Source organism: Phocoena sinus, chromosome 11, assembly GCF_008692025.1.
Source record: "Phocoena sinus isolate mPhoSin1 chromosome 11, mPhoSin1.pri, whole genome shotgun sequence".
NCBI classification, from domain to species: Eukaryota; Metazoa; Chordata; class Mammalia; order Artiodactyla; family Phocoenidae; genus Phocoena; species Phocoena sinus.
The window spans coordinates 22,568,206-22,592,602 of record NC_045773.1 but is presented as its reverse complement, the minus strand read 5'-3'; the positions used below and the strand labels follow the sequence as shown (position 1 = coordinate 22,592,602).

General features: G+C 41.5%; 1 protein-coding gene across 2 annotated transcripts in view; it reads right to left on the bottom strand.

Moving 5' to 3' along the window:
- Positions 1 to 23,903, bottom strand: part of SUCLG2 (succinate-CoA ligase GDP-forming subunit beta) — a 269,606-nt gene extending 245,703 nt beyond the window's left edge. Inside the window, exon 1 of one of the 2 annotated variants that reach the window (XM_032649210.1) lies at positions 23,758 to 23,903. In XM_032649210.1, the coding sequence (XP_032505101.1) occupies positions 23,758 to 23,841 (84 nt within the window). In that variant the 5' untranslated portion in view covers positions 23,842 to 23,903. The remainder of the gene's footprint in view (positions 1 to 23,757) is intronic. The other variant, XM_032649211.1, reaches the window with a different exon arrangement.
- Positions 23,904 to 24,397: the final 494 nt, after the last annotated feature.

Sequence of the window (24,397 nt, the reverse complement as noted above, 5' to 3'; positions counted from 1 at the left end):
TGGCAGAGATTTTTTTGTCTGTTTTGTACTGTTATATCCCTGGTGACTAAAAATGTTCCTAAATGATCGTAGGTTTTTGAATATTACTTGCTAAATGATAAACTAAAGATAGATGAACTGAAGATGATATATATATATGGGTTTATTTCTATTATAGTACTTTCCAAACCCAACTTCCTTAATTTTTGCTACAGCTCCTTACCAGAAGTACAAATACTTACATTTTTTTAAGTCTACTATCTATGTGTTACTAAAACACCTACTTGAGCCTCACCTTAAGCAATAATATATATGAAAGTACAGGTTTAGAATGTGAGTTATATATTTTTTCCATTATAAACTGCATAACTATTAACATTTAGAATGTTCACCTAGGTATCCCAAACGTCAGCCTTGGTGCCACCAGCTGTCTGTACATCACATCAAGGCAAATGTTGGCTTTCTCCTGTCCCCATGGTTCACCACATGCAGTGTAATGAGGGTCACAAGGAAGGAGGAGCCCTGTAAATATGCTTAAGTTTGAGAGGAATCTCAGAGGTGAAAATGGCAGCCAAATTACATTGCCCTCCAACCCCAGCTGGAAAGACACAGAATCTCCTATTCCCTCCTCTTCACAGGCACAAAGTAAAAGACAATAATAACCCATTTCTATGTGGATGGAGCTCTTCACTGTCCACAAAGTATTCCTCAACTCTATTTTGACTCTCACATCTCCCCTTGAAGTCACACTAATTATCCCCATTGTATGTATGTATGAGGTAAACTGATTTGCTCAAGGTCATATGTGGGACTTTAGCCAACATTTATTGAGCTCTGTATCAGTTCAGGCTCATGGTAACAAATATACCCAAACATAATGTGGCTCAAAGTGTCCTTTTTGCTAAAGTCACACTCCTGGGGGACTTCCTTGGTGGTCCAGTAGGACTCTGTGCTTCCACTCCAGGAGTCATGGGTTTGATCCCTGGTCAGGGAACTAAGATCCTGCATGCCATGTGGCATGGCCAAAAATAAAAATTAAAAAGTTAAAAATAAATAAATAAAGTTGCAGTCCTGGGAGGGTGAACAGGTAGGTAGGGGGTTCTTCTCTACAGGGGTTGCTCAGAAACCCAGGTGACAGAGGCTCTGCCACCTTGACCACAAAGCTTCCAAACTACCTTGATCATCACCATCTCAAGCAACAGAAAAGCCCAAGAGCATAAAGGAACCATGTGGGAACCATGTAGTCTTCATAAGCTAGACTTGCCCACACCACATCTAGTCACATTCCACTGGTCTAGAGCTCAGTCACAGGACCAGCTGCAAGGCAGGCTGAGAAACACCATACAGCTATGCGTCTGGAGAGAAGGAGAGATGGCTTCAATTAAGAGAAAATAGGTTTGACGTGAGTGTTTTTTCTGTGTCAAGACTCTCTTCTGTGTGCTTATTAACACATATTAAGAAAGAAATACGTATCAATTACTTATCAAGCCCATAATTTCAAGGATATAATTGCTTATGGTGAAGCTTAACTGTGGATTTAACTTTTTAAAGAACAGTGAACAGATTTAAAAGAAAAATATTAAACCTATAATACTGTTATTTAAACATCACAAAAACCCCAGAGACAATTCTACTGTTACTCTAACCTAGGTGAGGAAATCAAGACACAAAGGTTTAAACCAAATGTCCAAGGCACAAGGCTAGTAAGTGGCTCACACGTCACTTAAATATGGAAGAGACTTGCAGCAGATGCCATCGGTGCGCCACCCGCGTGGCCACAGATCCCCCCACCATTTTTTGCACGTAGACTCTGGATCCTCTCACTTCCAAAAGCCAGACCTTGTGGCCCTTTGTCATGAGGTACTGAAGCCAAGTTGCCCTTAGGCATGAAGACCCAGAGTGCCTGGGAATTTACATCCCTATGGGAGGGATGAGGGTATATAAATACCTCAACTCCCCTTCTGCTCAAAGGGACGATTCTGAGGTTGTCACACACTTTCCCCAAAGCTGCCCTGTAGAAATAAAGCAAAGTTACCTCCTCAAGACTCAGCTAAATAACACACCCTTCTCAGCCTCCTCCTCCTACAGGTTCAACTTCCCCAATCCTTCCAGATTTTCCTAGGAATACCTCCCCCTAAAATCACTTTCACATGAATCCTTTTCTCAGGATCTGCTACCAGGGAACACAAACTCAAAGAAATCTAAGGGTTATACTGGTTCAAGGTTCCCCAAATGACAATCACTCACACCCAACTCTTGCCATATCCACAGAACACTAATACTATTACCGATTTCTTTATGTGGCTGATTTTAAAGAACTTTATTTTAAAAGGTTACTTTATATCACTACCCATGCTGTTTGCATTACTAGAAGGTGATACCAATACAATTTAAAAATAAAAGAAATTCAATTCTGGCCAGTCCAGGCATAAAGTTCTGAGCTGAAGATCTTAAAAGTACACTGGCACAGGACCAAATAATTCTCCTTGACAAAATCTTAAGGTTTCAAAGATATTTAAAAGAAAGTAGCTTCCTCACTATGTGACTCACTGGTGTTTGATGCTGCATCCCCATGTTACCTAGTCTTGTGTAACGCCAATGGTACGCACCCCACACTAAGGAAGTGTTGCTTTAGTAGCCATTTTACAAAGCTGTGTATGTATCTAGCACATACCACAATTCATGGTACGTAATCGATGTTCAATAAATGTTAAACAGTTTAATGAGTAAACTGAGTCTGAGAAAAACCGAATGTCTTCCCTAAAGCCACACAGTTGAACAGAGGGCCAAAAATAGACACAATTAACCTCTTCTTTCCATGCCATCTGCCAGCATCTAGAATCAAGATGTGGTTCATTCCTAAAAACCCACTATGACGTTTCCTAGATGACTTCATCAACGGCAATAAATCAATACAAGTATATAGATTTTTACTCTGTTATAATGTTTGTTTCCCCCATTCTCCCCAAAACTCTTTGAGAATTCCATGGAACATTACTGGCTGATTTTCATCCACTATTTTCCTATTAGCATAACAATGCCCTCTTTTTATTGCTCTCCTTTTCTGACTACTGCTATTACTCCTTTCTTTCTTTCATTATAACCCTCAGAATTGATTTCATTTTTATGTTCATTATTGTTCATTTACAATCAGCTTTTGATTGCATGCTGATTATTCTTAAATCTCAACTTTATACTACTGAAGAAAAACAGTGCTGTTGTGCTTTGATTACAAAATCAGCTGCATTAAGTTATGTAACTGTTTTTTAAAAGGTCTGTAACACAAGTTTTAAAATGTAGTTTTTCTGTTTAACCTTGGATGAGCTATCTGAATAAAAAGAATAGTTAAGAACTGGGTGAGATCAAAAAATAATGAGGTTTATTGTTATTTTATTTAAGCAAAAGAAAAAATACCAGAAATTGACACATCTGAAGAAGTAAGCCTCTGTATCTATTCCAATTTTTTGCTACTGTTTCGAAGTATTTCTAGAACTCCTATTTCGGAAGTGGTATCAAAGCCTGTGCCCCATTCCTTAGAATATTCTTTTCTTCTTCCTTTAAATCGATTTCACTTTCAGAAATGGTCGGAGCTTCTCAAATCCAACAATGGTGAATGGGATAGTGGGAAACAATGTTTTGGTTCCAAAACAAGTATATTAAGCCTATTAAAGCAAGACAACTCGTGGTCATCATTCATGGGCTAGCTTCCCAAGCAGCTATAAAAGATGATGTACGGGCTTCCCTGGTGGCGCAGTAGTTGAGAGTCCGCCTGCCGATGCAGGGGACACAGGTTCATGCCCCGGTCAGGGAAGATCCCACATGCCGCAGAGCGGCTGGGCCCACAACGGGAGAGGCCACAACAGTGAGAGGCCCGCGTACCGCAAAAAAAAAAAAAAAAAAAAAAGATGATGTACATGTCTACGATAAGCTCAGAGACTCCAAAAATGTCTAGGTGTAAAAGCTCAAGATGAACCAAGCAGCATGCACACCACACAATGCCAAGGGGCACAGTATTCGCTTCCTAGAGCTGCCATAACAAAGTACCATAGACTGGGTGGCTTAAACAAGAGAAATGTATTGTCTCACAGTTCTGGAAACTAGAACTCTGAGATCAAGGGTTCATCTGAGGGTTGATTCCGTCTGACGCTGTGGGGGACAATCTGTAACCATGCCTCTCAGCTAGCTTCTAGTAGTTTGCTGGTAATCTCTGGTGTTCCCTGGCTTATAGAAGCATCACCCTTATCTCTTTTTTTGTATTCAGATAGTATTCTCCCTGCTTGCATTTCTGAGTCTAAATTTCCCCCTTTTATAAGGACCTCAGTCCTATTGGATTAGAGCCCACCCTAATGACCTCCTTTTAACTTGATTATCTCCATAAACACTCCATTTCCAAATAAGGTCACATTCTGAGGTACCGGTGGTTAGGCCTTCAAGGTATGCATTTTGAAGACACAATTCAACGTGTAACAGGCACAACAGAAGAGATCAGTGTGAGTGGCACAGCAAGGAGCTGTGCAGGACAATAGCTGTGACAATAGGGAAGTTGTTTAAAGTCTCTGAACCATGGTTTGTTGCGCTTTAAAATGGGCTTAGCAATGGCAATGAGAGTGCCTACCTCCTAAGGTCGCTATGGGGACTCAGACAATCCTCTTCAGGTGCACGGTACCAGACTTGGCCTAAGGAATGTGCTTGATAAATGTCAGGTGTCTATTTCTACTTGGGCCTAACTTCAGATTATCCCGACAGACACTATTAACAGCCACTGTGTAGGGGAGTCCAAGAGAGGCAGTATAGCTGTATACCCAGAGAGCCCTGGGAAGCCCTCCTGAACACCAAACACCTCTCACTGTAATTGTCCATTTCCCATTGGTCTCCACCACATATCTGTATGTTCCTTAAAGGCAGTAGCTGTCTCATATGCCCAAGCTTCCTACCAACCCACTATCTTCTGGGCCTAATAATGCACCTATTATGCATTTAAAAAATACCCAATAGAAGGATAAATGATTATGAATATTTAATAAAATATCACCCTTAAAGGTTTTTCTTAACAGACATTTTGATCAGATACGGGAAGGTGGAAGCAACCCAAGGGTCCACTGATGAAGGATATAAATAAATGTTATATATACACATATAGCAGAATATTATCCAGCCTTAAAAGGGAAGAAGATTCTGACACATGCTGTTGAACCCGAGTTTGTGGAACTGATGCACCGTGAGGCCAAACAAACCAAAACACTGGCGTTTGGAGCAGAGAAAGGTGTATCGCAAGGGCCAAGCAAGGAGGACAGCAGGCTCATGCTCCAAAGACCCGAACTCCACGATGGTTTTCAGGGAACAGTTTTTAAAGGCAACATTTGAGGTGACAGCTGCAAGGTGTATGACTTTCTTTTGATTGGTCACTGGTGTGGTAAGAGCGTGGCGTTCTAGGAATCTCATTCATCAACCTTCCGGTTCCGACCAGTCTGGGATCTCAGCATGTAGCTGCCATCCTCCACCTGAGTGGGGGGCCTTAGTTCCTACAGAACAACTCCAAGATATACATCAGATTGCTATGTCCATCCCTTGAGGAGGAACTAGGACCCTGCCTTATCACTGCACAATTGTTTCTTGACTGCTTTTCCTCTGTTTCTGCATTCCCTCACTTCCCTAATTAGTAACTGCTTGAATCTGCCCTTTGACACTCAGGGAAGGTACAGGAGGCTGAAGTCTTTTTCCTACAAACAATAAACTGGGGACATGTAAAGGCTTTTGTACCCAGAAAGGCCCTTCAGGACGCTGCTCAGCTTCAATCCCTCTCTTCTTTGATACTCCTCAAGCTTCAGGGGAACAGGTGGGACAAGAAAGGGAATACAGTTTTAGAAAGAGAGGTTAATCATGAACTTGGCAGAGGAACTCGGTTTTACAGGGATTTGGCTTCACACATGCAACAACATGGATGAAACTTGAGAACATTATGCTAAGTGAAATAAGCCAGTCACACAAAAAAAGTATTTTATGAATCCTCTTATGTAAGATTCTAAAGTAGTCAAATTCATAGAGACAGAGAGCAAAATGCCTGTTTCCAGGGTCTGGGGGGGAGAGAAAAATGGAGAATTAGTGTTTCACGGATACAAAAATTTCAGATGGCGGAAGATGAAAAAGTTCTGGAGACAGATGGTGGTGATGGTTGCAAAACAATGTAAATACACTTAATGCCACAAAAAGGTACACTTAAAAATAGTTAAAAAGTAAATTTTATATGTTATGTATATTTTACCACAATAAAAAAAGTTATAAATTTAAAAATAAGAAGTATATTCATTTATAATTTTAGTACCCTTAAAAGCATAGGGAGCAAAAACAAGGTTTCAGAGACATAAAAGGCGTGTGCTGGCCCAAACTTTGAATCAAAAAAGCAATTCCTTTGCTACTTGCCTCAACACCCCAAAATTCAATCACAGGGTCGGTGGGTCTGTCCAGTGGTCAGGCTGTCTTTGCGGACCCTGCCCCATGACTGGGAGGGACCCAGCAAGCCCAGCACAGGGTGCGGACAAGGACACAGCAGGGCAGCTTCCCACTGGCCTCCTCTGCACTGCCCTCTGCCCCCCCGCCTGGTGTGGGAAGTAAAGATCAAACTAAAGGAAGGAAGGTGCGGAGGCAGGAGCTGGGTGAGTGATGGGAAGTGCATGAACCGGGGCCGAGAGGGTCTTGGTGCTCCGGCCGGATGTCAAGCCTGAGCCTCTGAGATGGGAGAGCCGAGATCAGGACATTGGTCCAACAGAGACCTCCTGGCCCCTCATAATATCAATCGGCGAGTGCTCTCCCAGAGATTTCCATCTCAACGCTAAGACCCAGCTCCACTAAACGTCCAGCAAACTCCAGTGCTCAACACCCCATGCCAAACAACTAGCAAGACAGGAGTACAACCCCACCCATTAGCAGAGAGGCTGCCTAAAATCATATTAAGTTCACAGACACCCCAAAACGCACCACCGGACACGGTCCTGCCCACCAGAAACACAAGATCCAGCCACATCCACCAGAACACAGGCACCAGTCCCCTACACCAGGAAGCCCACACAACCCACTGGACCAATCTTACCCACTGGGGGCAGACACCAAAAACAATGGGAACTACAAACCTACAGCCTGTGAAAAGGAGACCCCAAACACAATAAGTTAAGCAAAATGGGAAGAAAGAGAAATACATAGCAGATGAAGAGCAAGGTAAAAACCCACCAGACCAAACAAATGAAGAGGAAACAGGCAGCCTAAATTCAGAGTAATGATACTAAAGATGATCTGAAATCTTGGAAACAGAATGGAGAAAATACAGAAAACGTTTAACAAGGACCTAGAAGAACTAAAGCGCAAACAAACAATGATGAACAGCACAATAAATGAAATTAAAACTTCTCTAGAAGGAATCAAGAATAACTGAGGCAGAAGAACTGCAGGATAAGTGACCCAGAAGATAAAATAGTGGAAATAACTACCACAGAGCAGAATAAAGAAAAAAGAATGAAAAGAACTGGGGACAGTCTCAGAGACCTCTCGGACAACATTATACGCACCAACATTCGAATTATAGGGGTGCCAAAAGAAGAAGAGAAAAATAAAGGGACTGAGAAAATATCTGAAGGGATTATAGTTGAAAACTTCCCTAATATGGGAAAGAAAATAATCAAGTCCAGGAAATGCAGAATCCCATACAGGATAAATCCAAGGAGAAACATAGTTTAATCAAACTATTAAAAATTAAATACAAAGAAAAAATATTAAAAGCAGCAAGGGAAAAGCAACAAGTTAACACACATGGGAATCCCCATAAGGTTAACAGCTGATCTTTCAGCAGAAACTCTGCAAGCCAGAAAGATGTGGGAGGACATATTTAAAGTGATAAAAGGGAAAAACCTACAACCAAGATTACTCTACCCAGCAAGGATCTCATTCAGATTCGATGGAGAAATTAAAACCTTTACAGAAAAGCAAAAGCTTAGAGAATTCAGCACCACCAAACCAGCTTTACAACAAATGCTAAAGAAACTTCTCTAGGCAGGAAACACAAGAGGAGGGAAAGACCTACAATAACAAACCAAAAACAATTTAAAAAATGGTAATAGGAACATACATATCGATAATTACCTTAAATGTAAATGGATTAAATACTCCAACCAAAAGACACAGACTGGCTGAATGGATACAAAAACAATACCTGTACATATTTTGTCTACAAGAGACCCACTTCAGACCTAGGGACACATACGACTAAAAGTGAGGGGATGGAAAAAGATATTCCATGCAAATGGAAATCAAAGGATAGCTGGAGTAGCAATTCTCATATCAAACAAAATAGACTTTAAAACAAAGACTATTACAAGAGACAAAGAAGGACAATACATAATGATCAAGGGATCAATCCAAGAAGAATATATAACAATTGTAAATATTTATGCACCCAACATAGGAGCACCTCAGTACATAAGGCAAATGCTAACAGCCATAAAAGGGGAAACTGACAGTATCACAACATAGTAGGGGACTTTACCACCCCCACTTTCACCAATGGACAGATGATCCAAAATGAAAATAAATAAGGAAACACAAGCTTTAAATGACACATTAAACAAGATGGACTTCATTGATATTTATAGGACATTCCATCCAAAAACAACAGAATATACTTTCTTCTCGACTGCTCATGGAACATTCTCCAGGATAGATTATATCTTGGGTCACAAATCAAGCCTTCATAAATTTAAGAAAACTGAGATCATATCAAGTATCTTTTTCAACCACAGTACTATAAGGCTAGATATCAATTACAGGAAAAAAAACTATAAAAAATACAAACACATGGAGGCTAAATAGTACACTACTAAATAACCAACAGATCACTGAAGAAATCAAAGAGGAAATCAAAAAATGTCTAAAAACAAATGACAGTAAAAACACAACAACCCAAAACCAATGGGACGCAGCCAAAGCAGTTCTAAGAGGGAAGTTTAAAGCAATACAATCCTACCTCAAGAAATAAGAAAAATCTCAAATAAACAACCTAACCTGACACCTAAAGCAATTAGAGAAAAAAGAACCAAAAAAACCCCGAAGTTAGCAGAAGGAAAGAACTCATAAAATCAGATCAGAAATAAATGAAAAAAAAATGAAGGAAACAATAGCAAAGATCAATAAAACTAAAAGCGGGTTCTTTGAGAAGATAAACAAAATTGATAAACCATCAGCCAGACTCATCAAGAAAAAAAGGGAGAAGACTCAAATCAATAGAATTAGAAATGAAAACAGAGAAGTAACAAGTGATACTGCAGAAATACAAAGGATCATGAGAGATTACTACAAGCAACTCTATGCCAATAAAATGGACAACCTGGAAGAAATGGACAAATTCTTAGAAGAGCAGAACCTTCCGAGACTGAACCGGGAAGAAACAGAAACTATAAACAGACCAATCATAAGCACTGAAATTGAAACCGTGAATAAAAATCTTCTAACAAACAAAAGCCTAGGACCAGATGGCTTGACAGGTGAATTCTATCAAACATTTAGAGAAGAGCTAACACCTATCCTTCTCAAACTCTTCCAAAATATAGCAGAGGGAAGAATGCTCCCAAACTCATTCTACAAGGCCCCCATCACCTTGATACCAAAACCAGACAAAGATGACACAAAAAAAGAAAACTACAGGCCAATATCACTGATGAACATGGATGCAAAAATCCTCAACAAAATACTAGCAAACAGAATCCAACAGCACACTGAAAGGATCATACACCATGATCAAGTGGAGTTTATTCCAGGAACGCAAGGATTCTTCAATAGACGCAAATCAATCAATGTGATACACCAAATTAACAAACTGAAGGAGAAAAACCATATGATCATCTCAATAGATGCAGAAAAAGCTTTTGATAAGATTCAACACCCATTTATGATAAAAATCCTCCAGAAAGTAGGCATAGAGGGAACATATCTCAACATAATAAAGGCCATATATGACAAACCCACAGCCCACATCATCCACAATGGTGAAAAACTGAAACCATTTCCACTAAGATCAGGAACAAACAATGTTGCCCACTCTCACCACTGTTATTCAACATAGTTTTGGAATTTTTAGCCACAGCAATCAGAGAAGAAAAAGAAATAAAAGGAATCCAAATTGGAAAAGAAGAAGTAAAGCTGTCACTGTTTGCAGATGACATAATACTATACATAGAGACTCCTACATATGCTACCAGAAAACTACTAAAACTATTCAATGAATCTGGTAAAGTAGCAGGATACAAAATTAATGCACAGAAATCTCTTGCATTCCTTTACACTAATGATGAAAAATCTGAAAGAGAAATTAAAGAGATACTCCCATTTACCACTGCAACAAAAAGAATAAAATACCTAGGTATTAACCTACCTAAGGAGACAAAAGACCTGTATGCAGAAAACTGTAAGACACTGATGAAAGAAATGAATGATACAAACAGATGGAGACATATACCATGTTCTTGGATTGGAAGAATCAGCATTGTGAAAATGACTATACTACCCAAAGCAATCTACAGATTCAACGCTATCCTTATCAAACTACCAATGGCATTTTTCACAGAACTAGAACAAAAACTTTCACAATTTGTATGGAAACACAAAAGACCCCGAATAGCCAAAACAATCTTGAGAAAGAAAAATGGAGCTGGAGGAATCAGGCTCCCAGTCTTCAGACTGTACTACAAAGCTACAGTAATTAAGACAGTATGGTACTGGCACAAAAACAGAAATATAGATCAATGGAACAGGATAGAAAGCCCAGACATAAACCTATGCACTTATTTTTGATAAAGGAGACAAGAATATACAATGGAGAAAAGACAGCCTCTTCAATAAGTGGTGCTGGGAAAACTGGACAGCTACATGTAAAAGAATGAAATTAGGACACACGCTAACACCATACACAAAAATAAACTCCAAATGGACTAAAGACCTAAATGTAAGGCCAGACACTATAAAACTCTTAGAGGAAAACATAGGCAGAACACTTTATGACATAAATCACAGCAAGATCCTTATCTAAAAGTTAACTCTGTAAGTTTTCCCCCACATTAAAATATTTTATATAAAATCAATTTTATATCACTCATAAAAACCTCACCATAAACGTATATGAAACAAAAAAGAAAGGATCGATTATACTCGCAACATGCCTGCTAGGAGTTCTGGAATTGGTACTCCAATCCTAACAGCACACTGTGATTCTGTGATTTATAATAAATATATATTTGGTCTTCATCCCCAGTCCTTGTACTGAGCTCTCAAAACCCTTGGAATTTCTTAAGTGAAGAGAGTGATAAAGGTGTCTTTGTTAAATGAAAGAGACAACTTTTGAAAAGCCACTAGGTAACCTAAGGATGGGGGTTGGTTGCCAGGGGAACCAGCCTAGTGATTAGAGGGTAGGGACTTTCAGTCCTCCTCCTCCACCTCAGGGGAGGGGACAGGAGCTAGAGATTAAGTTCAATCACTGAAGGCCAATGATTTAATCAATCTTGACTATGTAATAAAGCCTCCATAAAAATCCCTGTACCAGGAGACTCAGAGAGCTCCGGGGGTGGTGAACATGTGCAGATTCAGAGAGAGTGCTACGCTCTATAACCCTCTCTACACACCTTGCCCAGGGCATCTCTTCCATCTGGCTGTTAGTGAGTTATATAGCCTTTTACAATAAACTGGTAACCTAGGAAGTAAAATGTTTCTCTACATTCTGTGAGCCACTCTAGCAAATTAATGGAACCCGTACAAGTGACAATGTAGACTTGATATTGGCCTCTGAAGTGGGGTGGGGGCAGTCTTGTTGGACTGTGCCCTTAACTTGTGGAATCTAATGCTATTTCCATGTCAACAATGTCAGAATTTAGTTGGATTGTAGGACACCCAGCTGGTGGAGAACTGCTTGGTGGTACTAGAAAACCCATACACTAGAACTGATGTTAGAATCTACACCATTAGGCTCAGCCTCCCCAGAAACCAGTCACAAGACTTCTGCTTCCATTTCAAGCTAATCTCCTCAACACTCAGCCATTCAATCCGTAATCATTTTTAAATTAGTGAGGATAACCTGTTTACAACTTCACTATCTCAAAACTTATTTAGTTTTTCTAAATTAGCCATATAGCACATTTATTTTTTCATGCTAATTATAAAAAGGTTAAAAACTGAAAAAATCTTTCTTTTCCCTATATTGTTGGTTTTCAATTTTAATGATACATCACTTTAAAAAGAGTTCTGAACCTTCTTTTCCTCCCCTTCTTTTCAAAGTTAAGTTAACCCAAATATGTCCTTCAAAGTCCAGGTGGTCATTTGGACAGCAATTAGGAGAGCATTAGTAGAAGATAGTGACATCAAACAAAAGACAAAGATAGTTTCCTTATAAAAATGTGAAGAGATCTCCACTGATAAGGTGAAAACAGTAAATTTTCTGATAAAGCTAAATGGCTGGTCTCCACTCCCAATCTGGGGCTAAGTGCAAGAAAGTCCTTTGCCCAAGGGACTTCATTGTAGTCCTCCACTCCTGACACCAATAAGGCACTACAGAGAGCCTCTCTCTCCTTCCATGTCATTTCCCCAACTTGACTGTTCTAATCCCCTACTTTGCTTACATTGTTCATCTCCCTTGCAAGTTGCAATGTTGAGGGGGTTTAGGAGAAAAGCAGGGAAAACACTGAAGGAGGCTTTTTACAAAAATTAAGCCTTTCTGTTTATTACTTATGTGACCGTAACTTAATTATATATTTAATATATTTTAATTAACCATTTTCAATTAGTGTATTTTAATTAATATATTTTGATATTTTATTTAATCTATTTTACTTAAATAATATATTTTATTTAATCAACACATGTAAGTTAAATGTGATTTAATCATATTATGTAATGATTTAAGTAACTATGATTTAACTACAATTTTTTTTGAGAACATCCCTTTTATTTTTTTATGTTTATTTATTTTCTCATCAGTCATCCATTTTATACACATCACACATCAGTGTATACGTGTCAATCCCAATCTCCTGATTCATCACATATTATGTAATATGATTTAATTAACTATGATTTAACTACAATTTATTAAAGCTAGTGACAATAATGCCAAAACCAATAACTAAAATTTACTGATCATCTAGGGCATGGTGCTAAGATGATATGCATGGCCTCAGTTAATCCTCACTGTAACTCTGGGAGGTGAATACTGTAGCTCCCTACATTTTACAGATGAGAAAACTGAGGCACAGAAATTTCATCAAGTTTAAGAATGAACAACTTTTTTGCACCACTCTAATGTACCACTGGGAAAAACCTGCCAATCAATCTACGACACAACTGTAAAACACATCCATATGTCAGAGATGCTGAAATGTGAAAAAGAAAAAAGTGTGTCTTGCAATGAAATACCTAAGTAATTTTCAGAAGGTCACAAATCTACTAAGTGTTGCAAGCAAGATTTGAACACAGGCAGTCTGGTTCCAGTCCTGGTTTATGCCTATTATCCTGGCATAATTATTAACAGTGCTCCCTTTTAACTATCAAAAGTGCCCCAGTTTTAAGATAAAATATAGTCTTCATACTCATGGTTTAAATGAAATAAACCCTGTGCTCCGAGTCCCACCTCACTGCACCAGGCACTAATGTGGGAGCCAGCATCCTCTGCAGGTGGCTTCAAGAAGTCCTGCCCAATATGGCAGTTTTTTATTGAGTGGTGGCAAAAGGACCCAAACAAATCCCCTTTGGGAAGCATAAAGTGGAAGTGAACCAAGAGAAGTTAGGTTATTTCAATGCAGAATACTGCTCCAAGCAAAGCTGAGGAAGTACTCCAGGGCCATATGAAGCCTATTGTCTACATTTGTCTTGGAAACACTCACTTGGCTATTTGGGTGGACAAGCTGACTTCCCATGATACCCCATTTTCCCAATTAATAATTCTCTCCTGAGAATTATTTTAGTTATGATCATAAGAAAGCGGTCTAAAACAAGGCCCACTACCATGACCTTAATCTCTGATAAATTAATCTAACTAAGACCAGCCAAGTGAATAGTAAGAAGATCTTCAGAAATTTGGGAATGTGAAAAAGGAAACAAAGCAAACGTGAACATGTGTACTTGGAGAAGAGAAGATGGACAAGTTAGCAGCAGTTCATGAAGGAATTCTAAATGGATCAGGCCACCCCACCAACACTGCACTCAGAGCCCTTCTACTCAGGAGGCCATGGTGCTGCTCCTCTCCAAGACCTCCCCACCTCAGCCACAGGTGGTAAGGCGGAGGTGGACACCTTAAAAAGAACCAGCCAGTCTTTCAGCTGGCCAGTGACCCGAACGTGAGTGCAAAAGGATGAGCTAGACTGATGAGATGTTCTTGTTATTAGAACTGTGACATTCTGAGAGACAGAAGCTGAATGATGTGTTAGGGTTAGGAAGCTGGAGGGGGCCCAGGAATGGACAAAGTTATGCGCAGGTACAAGTTATAGAGAAATGGTACCACGAGCTAGCCACCAGTTAACACAACAGAAGAGGCACAGAGGAGCCAACACCAAGGAACATTAGTCTTGAGTTCCAGTATGTGTCCATTTCAAAAAACCATTTTTTTCCCCTTAAGAAAAGTCCAAGGAGATCTTTCAATCAAAGAGGCCTTAATAATCAACTGCATCATCCACACAAGACTGAGAGCACAAAAGGAAATATCTAAGCCACACCGCACGATTCCACCAGGGCCCAGAACGTTGTGAACGCAGGATAAGGGAGTCTTGGAGCTTTGGAAAGCTCTTCACTGTGCTCAAGTTTAGAAATGTGCACTTTGCAAGCCTGACATATTTATGGGTCTTTCTATTTCTCTTCTTTTATTTGCCTGTTCTTGTTCTACGACCATAACAGCATGTCCAGGGAACACTTGGGCACAAGGACGGAGCACATGGTCCCATAGCAAAGACAAGCAGGGATCTTTTATAACAACAGTAGCTCCTCACACCTTCTCTGCTCAGGGATGGTACACAGCCTTTTATCACCTTTTTGGTATATGGCAGTGGAGAGAAGCCAGCAATGGGGACTCAGCAGGGAAAGCATGAATCCTGTCCAGCTTCTTTCCTTAATAATGCCAATCTTTCTCTTCTATCCCCACTGCCATCATTTAGTCCATTTTAGTTAGGAGGACCATATATCAGCTTTCCAGGCACAGTCTGGGTTTCTGCTATACCTGCTGGTGTAATTATTCACAGCGCTCGCGTTCACTCTCAAAAGTATCCTGATTTGGCAAAAAATTATGTGGTCACCCTGATTTTGATCCAAACCCCCATCTTCCACTTCATGTACCACTGGAGAAAAAAAAACTGTCACTCAATCTGTGACACAAGTGTACAAACATATGCAGTTTTCAGAGATGTTGAAATGTGAAAAAGAAAAAAAGTGAGTCTTGTAATAAAATATGTAAGTAATTGTCACACATCACGAAGATAACCAGTTAAGGGCAAGATTTAAACCCAAGCAGTGTGATTCCAGTCCTGGTTTATGCCTATTATTGTGGCATAACTACTACTGGCACTGAATTAGTACAACAGTCACCTGAATGATTTCCATTCTTAATCCCTCCAACCCTTTCCACACTGTATAAAGAAAGAATACTCTGAAGCATAAAACGGCTGCTGCCACTCCTCTGTCTAAAACCCTTCAATGGGGGCTTTCCTGGTGGCACAGTGGTTAAGAATCCGCCTGCCAATGCAGGGGACACGGGTTCAAACCCTGGTCTGGGAAGATCCCACATGCCACAGAGCTACTAAGCCCATGCGCCACAACTACTGAGGCTGTGCTTTAGAACCACAACTACTGAGCCCACTACTGAGCCACAACTACTGAGCCCACAACTACTACTGAGCCCACATGCCACAACTACTAAAGCCCGCGCACCTAGAGCCTGTGCTCTGCAACGAGAAGCCACTGCAATGAGAAGCCCACACATAGCAACGAAGACCTAATACATCCAAAAAATAAAATTTTAAATTTTTTTAAAGTAATTAGCCCCTATTAAAACCCTTCAATGGCTCCCCACTGCCCTCAAGAACCAACCTTGACTCCATTACCAGACTCACAAGATCAGCAAAATTTTGCCCCTGCATATGTCTCTAGCCTCATCTCTCACTGCTCCCCCACCTCTAACTCCAAAAAGCAGCCCTCCTGAAATTCTTCAGGGTCCTCAAGTCACAACCCTGGGACTAAGACAGCCTAGAAATGGAAATAGGGTAAGCACATGGAGAAATGGATAGGGGTAGAAAAAGAGATGCCAGACTCCCATCCCACCCCCACTCACAGGACCCAAACTCAGACCTATTCCTTAAGCTTTGCCATGTCTCCAATATCAACTCAAACACTACATCAAACCCCTCTAATTTTAAAATAAAAGTAAATGTTAGAGGTAAGTGTTAGAAATCTATGCCTTTGTGACTAGTATCCACGTGCTATTCTTTTGGAATCATTTCTAGAAAGGGGCAAAAGCTGGCCACGTAATCAGCACACTGACCAAAGTCTGAACTCAGAATACCAGGAAACTCCACCCTCTATCACCATCCCCCAAAACTCAACCTCCAAAGGAAATGCAATTTCACAATTTCTCCAGCATTCCTGAAACGCTGAAGGCAGTCCTGTGCACAGGGCAGACAGTGAGGGGCATACGCCAGTTGCCCTTGCGTACATGTTATGACTACAGTCTAGTGTTTGGGTGTCCCCCCACCTCAAACTTTTGATGCATAAGTGGTCCAGAAGCCATAGTTACTAAGCCAACACCAAGATGTGCAAACATTTCTGGAACAAGCAACATCCAGGATGGTGCAACTGAGTTCCCCACACAACCCTCCCCACTGCCACCTCAGGCCTCACCAGACCTTCACCCCACCTGTGGAATAATGAAGATAACTGGGGCCCAGGAGACAGGGCTTGAACTCTCTGAGCCTCAAGTTCCCTAGATGTAAACTGAGAATAATCACCTCTGTTTGAAGTTGTTGATGCAGGATTAAGTGAAATAAACCATTTGGAAACACCAAGCCAGCACCTAACCCTGATATGGCAGCAAACACTAAATGCTTATCAAATCTGGGAAAGGAAAACTATTCTGGCTTGATAACGCCAAAAAAAAAAATTCAAGTAAATGTAGCTTCAAATTTACTGCAAGAGAAATAATCGCTCTGAGCCTACTATCTAACCATAATGTCAGACATCATGCATATCATCTTATTTAATCTTTGTAACTATCTGTAAGAATTAGCTCCTTTCAGAGAACAATAAATTGAGGTTCACTCAAGTTCAATAATTAGTAGAGCAAGAACCTGGCAGACCCAGAATTTGAACTTAGTCCTATTTGAACACAGAACCATACCCTTTTCTCCTCACTGTTTCCCAGACCCCGGAGCCAGAGGAGGGAGTCAGATAAGAGCCTGCTAAGAGTCAGATAAGAGGACAATCATGCAGTGTTGATTAGTCCACCTAAGTCGGCATAAGTGCAAAGACCAAGCTGCCCATTACTCAGGGACAAAGAAAGGAGGAAAGGTCAGCCATCAGTATAACCGGATAGTTCAGCTCAAAAAGGACCCTTTGGCAATGTAACTTAATGTTTTAACAGCGTAAGTAACTTATCAGCATGAGGCAGGTGACTCCCTGGCCCTGTGATTTTAAGCAGACTATTTAGTATGACCCTTCTATGCCTCTGTTCTGTTATTTGTAACATGAAGACAGTACAATCTCCCCTGCAGTAACATTGTAAGGGGTAAGGAAATAATGTGAAGACATCACTTTGCACAGGGTCTGTAACATATGAAATGCACAGTCCTATTATTTTGAAAGTCCTTTCACAACGAGACTTTCTATAGCCCTTTCCTTCCTCATTTGCCTCAATTATCTGCATCAACCCTCATCTCTGTTACTTACCTGCCTCTCATTTCTCTGTGTACCCCATGCATTCATTTAGACCACAAAAGCTTACTGAATAACTGGTCAGGCAGGCTGGGGAAATAGCAGTGCATAAGAAAAATCTTTGCCCTCATAGAGCTTACATTCTTACATTTGTGGGGAAGGAAGTCAGACAGAGAATAAAACAAACAAACAAAAAACACATAATAAACCACCAGGTAAAGTGTTAAAATGCAGGCAAGGGGCAGAAAATAATCTCTGGGGAGAAAGTGAGTCAGATAAGATAATTAGGGAACGCCCTGTGGGAAGACCACTTTGAATCAGAAAGCTGAATGATGGGATAGAACAAGGCCTGAGATCAGAAGGAAGAGTGTTTCAGACAGGGAAACAGCAAGTGCCCCACGCAAGACCACGCAGTGTCACAGAAGACTAAGCACATAGCTCTCTACTGTATAATTTTTGGTTTACCCGCCAATTTTGCCACTAGACTATGAGCCCCCTGAGGGTAGGGCTGTGTATCTTCCCTGTATTCACTCACTCATAGAACTCACTTATTAAAGGTATCTATATGCCCAGCATTCTCTAAAGCACTAGATTTACAGTGAAGAATTAATCAGTATAGTCTCTGCCTTCAAGGAGCTTCCAACAAATAGCACTGGGCAAAGACTAAGCACTGAGAAAATATTTACTAAGTGAACAATATGTGCTTGATGTGCAGTTATCTAGTTCTATACCATGCCAAACTGTGGGCTTTCTACAGCTCATCTTTCCTCCCTCATTTGCCAAAAAGATCGCCACTAGCTCTTCACTTCTGTTACTCACCTGCCTCTCCTCCATACCAAACTGTTCCCAATGACTCCTCTAATCTCCCCATCTTCTCTCTCCCCTCTGCCTTTGCCCACAGTCCACTCCACCTGGCATGCCTTCCCCTGCATCATCTTTACCAGACTAATTCTAGTGTCATTTCCCCAAATTTCATTAGTATACTGACGTTACCACTTGCTCAAACGTGTAGAAATCTCTCAAGTTCTTCAGATAAAACGTTTTCATCAAGTAACAGAAAATGATGGGTGCACAGGTAGCAAAGGAAAATTCCAGATTGAGTGAATAGTAAAAAGAGTTGAATGACAAATGATCTGAAGTTGCATATGTAATTTCTTTTCCTCCCCAAAATACAAGATACGTCAGTGAGTTTCTGGGCGTTGTGCTTACAGAATTGGGCCAGGATACAAGGGCAGCAAAAATCTCACTACTATGGGTCTGTGTACTCATCCATGAAAGAAGTGTTTCGTTTACAGTAAACAAAACCACTTTGGGACAAGAGCTATCATTTACAGCTCTTCCCCACACAGAAGTCAGTAGTTTAGCAACTAAATTATTTGAGATGAATTTCCTTTTCTAACAGCAGAAATTGCAAGTGCACTTCATTTATAAAAGAAAAGAGTCATATTTATTCTTCTAGGCAAAAAGGCAGATAAAGGTGAGTCACAACTTCCAATGCAGCCTCCACAGCCATAGTTAGCTGACAGAAACTTGCACGTAAGCTTCAGTCCTTCACTTCTAAAAGCCAGGCATCCATCTTTCTCCTCTCACTTCTGGAAAGAACAGAAAATTAAGCTGGAGTCATCTATTCTGAGATACACAACAGCAGGGACAGGGTTTTGGTTTCCTTCAACAATACACATTGCTCCCTGAGTTCCTGGACAGAAGCTCTGGGCTTTGTAGAGAACCACACAACAAGGATTCTATAACTAGGGGCCTGAGGGGCAGTGTTTCCCACAATGTCTTTGCTTCACCTACGACACAACAGCTCTGTTAACTTCACCCAGCCATTATGAGAGGGGAAATGCACTAAAAGGCAAAATACCATGATCAGATTATCACTAACCATTTAAACTCAGTGCCCTCAGCCAAGACTTCCCCTAAGACATAACTAATGTAACAGGCTCATCTCTGTGCCCAACATGGCTGTGCCTTGCTGTATTGTGCTATTTATAATAGGGAGTGCACTGTACAGTAATTACATGCCTGGTCTTTGGCAGCCGGGCTGGGATTCAGCTATTTTTCACTAGCTGAGTAACTTTGGGCAAAACACTCCAAGCTTTTAAAAACTCTTTATCAGACCCTACAAGTCCCCACTTGATCCAGCCCCTGCCTACCTCTCAGACCATGACTAGTACTGTCACTTTCCACCTCTTTAACTGTCTGGATATGTTGAGTTCAGGTCCCACCTCAGGGCCTTTGCATTTGCTGTCCTCTCTTCCTGAGTGTCACCTGGCTGGCTACTTTTCATTAATCAGGTCTCAGTTCAAATGTCAAAAAGTCACCTCCAGGATCTCATAAACATAATGTTGATTATGTGAGTATGCACTCATATAATCCATTGTATAATTCCATTTACATAAAGTACAAAAAGGAACTAAACCAGTGTATGGTGGCGTAATTCAGGGGACTGGCTACTCTTTTCTGGGTGGGAGTAGTGATGGGAAGGAGCACCAGGGGGCCCTCTGGGTTGCTGCTAAATGATTAATTTCTTGATATGGATCTGATCTCCTGGGCATGTTCAGTTTGTGCAAACTCATCAAGCTGTTCACTTATAATATGTATATTTTTATTACACGTGTTACAATGCAATGTCGAATTGGTTTTCCTGGATCACCTAATCTATGACCCACCATCTTGGCTAAGCTATTCATTCTCCAGCCCATGACCTTGTTTTATTTTCTTCATAGCATTTGTCACTGGCTGAAATCATTTTCATTATTGTTTATGTATGTACAGTCTAGCCCTTCCCCACCCCCTTTAAAATATAGTATCATGTGGCCAAGATCTCTGCCTGCCTTGTTTACTATCCCCAAATATCAGTACCTAGAGAGTCTTGTTCTAGGTATAAGCTGAACAGAGAAATATATGTAAAATAAGAAATGGCAAAAGGGTGGCCCTTTAAGGATATAACATCAATTGAAAGTCAAAACGGAGAAGCCAACTGCAGAAGAAATAAAAAATGTCAATGACATTTAGCATCAGGAGTATGTGTCAAATGTTAAATTTAACAACGAGGAGGGGGTACATAAAGTGTCATTCTTTGGCACCTCTGTGAGAGTGGTTGAAGTTACTTCTCACAGCAGAAACTGGGTCATTTATCTCTGTACAAGTAAGAATTTTGCATAAGGCCTGGTACAAAGAAGGTCTGAGCCAAGAAGAGTAGCAAGAGTTTTCTGAGACGCTTGGTGAGGATTCTTAAGTTTCCAAGAAAAAGAGGGTCATATTCAACTGTAATGTCTGCCATGGGCAAGGGAGTAGGTAGGCACAACATACATGCAGAGGTAGGTGGAGCAGATACAAAGAAGCATTCAAGAATATGAAAAGGGTTCCTTACAAATCACAAACAATACTCACCTACTTTTATTGCCAATTCTAAGATGTTTATAAAGAAAAAATTAATATGTGTCAGTCGTGTTGGTGACTTGGATGTTACATAGTAACTTTATGCTATGCAGAGTAACTTACATGCTGATATAACTTACATTCATGAGGAAATTTACACCACAGCCTGGTATAATGGAAACTGAAAAGTAAACCTTTAATCTGTAATCAGTTCTGCCACAAACTCTCTTTATAACCTTGAACAAGTCCTTGAACTTTAGTGCTCAATTTTTCTACCTGTGAAATAAGCTAGTTGGATCTGATGCTTGCTAACGCCCATTTCCAGTTCTTGAACACTGTGTACTATTCCTGACTTAAAAAAAGAAAACAAACTCATTTCCTAAGCTTATGTTCACAGGACAATACGCCACCCACAAGTATGTAAATCAAAGTTACTAGATGCAGTGAGGTAGGAGATCCTTTTACCCAGTCTTCTTGCCAAACCAAGGGTATCACCCACTCAGATTCTCTACAGTGTTGTGTTCAGACTCCCATTTCTTGGTAAGGCAAGAAGCCCTATCATACTTCAACTAAACAATTGGATTTCTCGGCACAATTATTTCCTTTGCTTGAGTTTTCACTGCCTTAGGCACCATGTTTCCCATCAATTCAAGTCTACTCTCATAGTTAGCACCACAGTTCTTGTTTTTTTCTGACACTTAAATAATGAATAGAACTTGATCACCTGGAGGTATTCTTACTCTATTACAACAGTTATTAGTTATTTTAATTAGACAAAACCACCATTCCTTTTGCTATCCCACCATACTGTCAAGTGCCTGTTAAAGATATTACAGTAATAAGTTATTAGCATCTTTTAAATTTACATTAACAAAAACAGACAAATGAGAAGTCAGGAAATGAAAGAAGGAAAAAAAAAAAACCTTTCAGATGTCATAATTAACCAAAGCTTAGAGTAACTCAAAAAATCATTAGTAGCTATCTTTCAATTTTTAAAAAATATATACTATGCATATCCTAGTTAAAACTGCAGGAGTGATCATTTGTCTCTCATCAATTAAAGATGGGAAAACGGACAAGGACGATGCTCTGCTGTGGATGAGCCCCACACCATCCTTTCTTTAAAAGAGGAGCGATATTACTAATGGAGAATAAGAAGTCCAGTGGTTGATCACTTGTCCATGAGTCATCACCAACTCCTAACTCCCCAAAGACCTTTTGACTACTGTGACTCTTGCCACCTGCAGAACGTATGGATCAAATCTACAGGAAGCCAAGTTCTAATAGCTATTCAGCATCCACCACTGGCCCTCCTAGGTTTTTATTCTCTTGAAACAAGGAGAAAGAGGACAGGGCCAATGCTCTGATGTGTTTTAGTGCTGGGACTGACTGCTCACTGAACTGAGGGAGAGCGTTTCCCATCTTTCTCCTTGACCCCCTCATTTCACCAACTCAAGCACCACTACCCACCCCCCCAAGTCTGCAAAAGCAGGCAGCCTGCAGAGAGCTCACTCCAGGAGGTGAGTTACTAAACCAGCAAGGTTGGGTTTCTAGGCACCTTCATCATGTGGCCTAACAAACAGGCTCAAGACAGAGACGGTTCATTAGCAGCATTGGCAAAGCAGGTAACTGAGGACACACAAATGTTGCCTGCCATTTTAGTAAACAAGAATGTTGCTTGCCATCAAGTCAGCAGTCACTGCAGCCGCCGGAGACAGTGCACCCTGAGGGGAATACAGGATGCAGAAAAACAGGATACAGGCCCTAGAGAGTGAAGATGCATATCAAAGGAATAACTTCAATAAGCCCAGACTCTTACACCTTCCCAAATTGAGCAAAGCATTAAAATCACTACCTTGACATATCTGATTTTTGTGACTAGCCCTAATCTTTTGATGTTCCACTACAAGTTTTTTTTTTTGTTTTATTTTCAGCCCAAACTCCCATATATCCTGGCTCCTCCCTTACCTCTTTGGAACAGTTTCTCAGAGCTATCCAGAAACTTCCCCAGGATACAACCCTCAATAATGCCTCCAATAAAATATATTTCCCAACTTTCAGGGTGTGCATTTTTTTTCTGTCGACATAATAACACCTCAGGACTCCAAAACCCAGTCCCAGGGACTTTTCCTTAACATGCCTGCAGCGCCTGGTACAGGGCCAGGCGCCCTCCGCAGCGCTAGGGTAACCCACGTCAGCGACAACTGAGAGCTGGGTGGCTCTCACTCCGGGGTGGCCCGGACTGTCATTACCCGCTCCGCCTGGGACCCCCGACACCTGAAGCGAGGTGGGGGTGGGGGGATGCTGGGGTCTCTCGTGCGCCCCCGGGCGCAGCACCGCGCGTCCCCTCCACAGGTGCGGCGCCCTAGCGGCCGCGCACCGGGGCCAGGAAGAGGTGGACAGACAAGGACAGGAGGGCATCATTGGCTGCTCCAGGCTCCCACCAAGAGGCCCGCTCACCTGGGACCTGGCCGCCAGGAGCGGGGACCGGAGCGCCAGGTCTCTCAGTAGTTTCCAGGCCTGCGCCACCACAGGGGCCGCCATCTTAACCAGAAAACTTGCGCGGAGAGCCAGGCGGGGCGCGGCGAGGGCGGGAAGGGGAGGGGAGGGGAGGGGGCGGGGCCCGGCCGCCCCTCCCGCACCGCCCCCTCCGCCCAGGCCCGCCTGCTGCCCCCGGGACGTGGCAGCGCCTCTGAGGGGCCACTTTCTATAGCCCTGCGTCCCCCACTGCGACTCGCACCTCGGCCCCATGTTCACTTTCAGCCTTCAGAGGCCCCGTGGCCTCCTCACCGTGCTACCCCGGCTCACCATGTGAGCAAAAACACATCCCGAGCCCTACGGTCGTGGGGCTTAAACTGCACTGGGGCGACAGGCCAGTGCACGTTAGCCGGTGCCGTGAGTGCTCTGAGGACCGGCCCACGGAGCTGACGCCAAGTAAGGGAGGCCTCTGGTCTGGTCCTTGGGCCCCAGAGGCTCGCCTAGGGAAGCGATATTTGAGCTGAGCCTTGAGGGAGTACGGGAGAAGCAAGTGGGTCTGACGAGGTCGGTGGATCCCCTCTGCACCTGAGTAAGAATTTTTTATCTTTTACCGAAGGTTAAG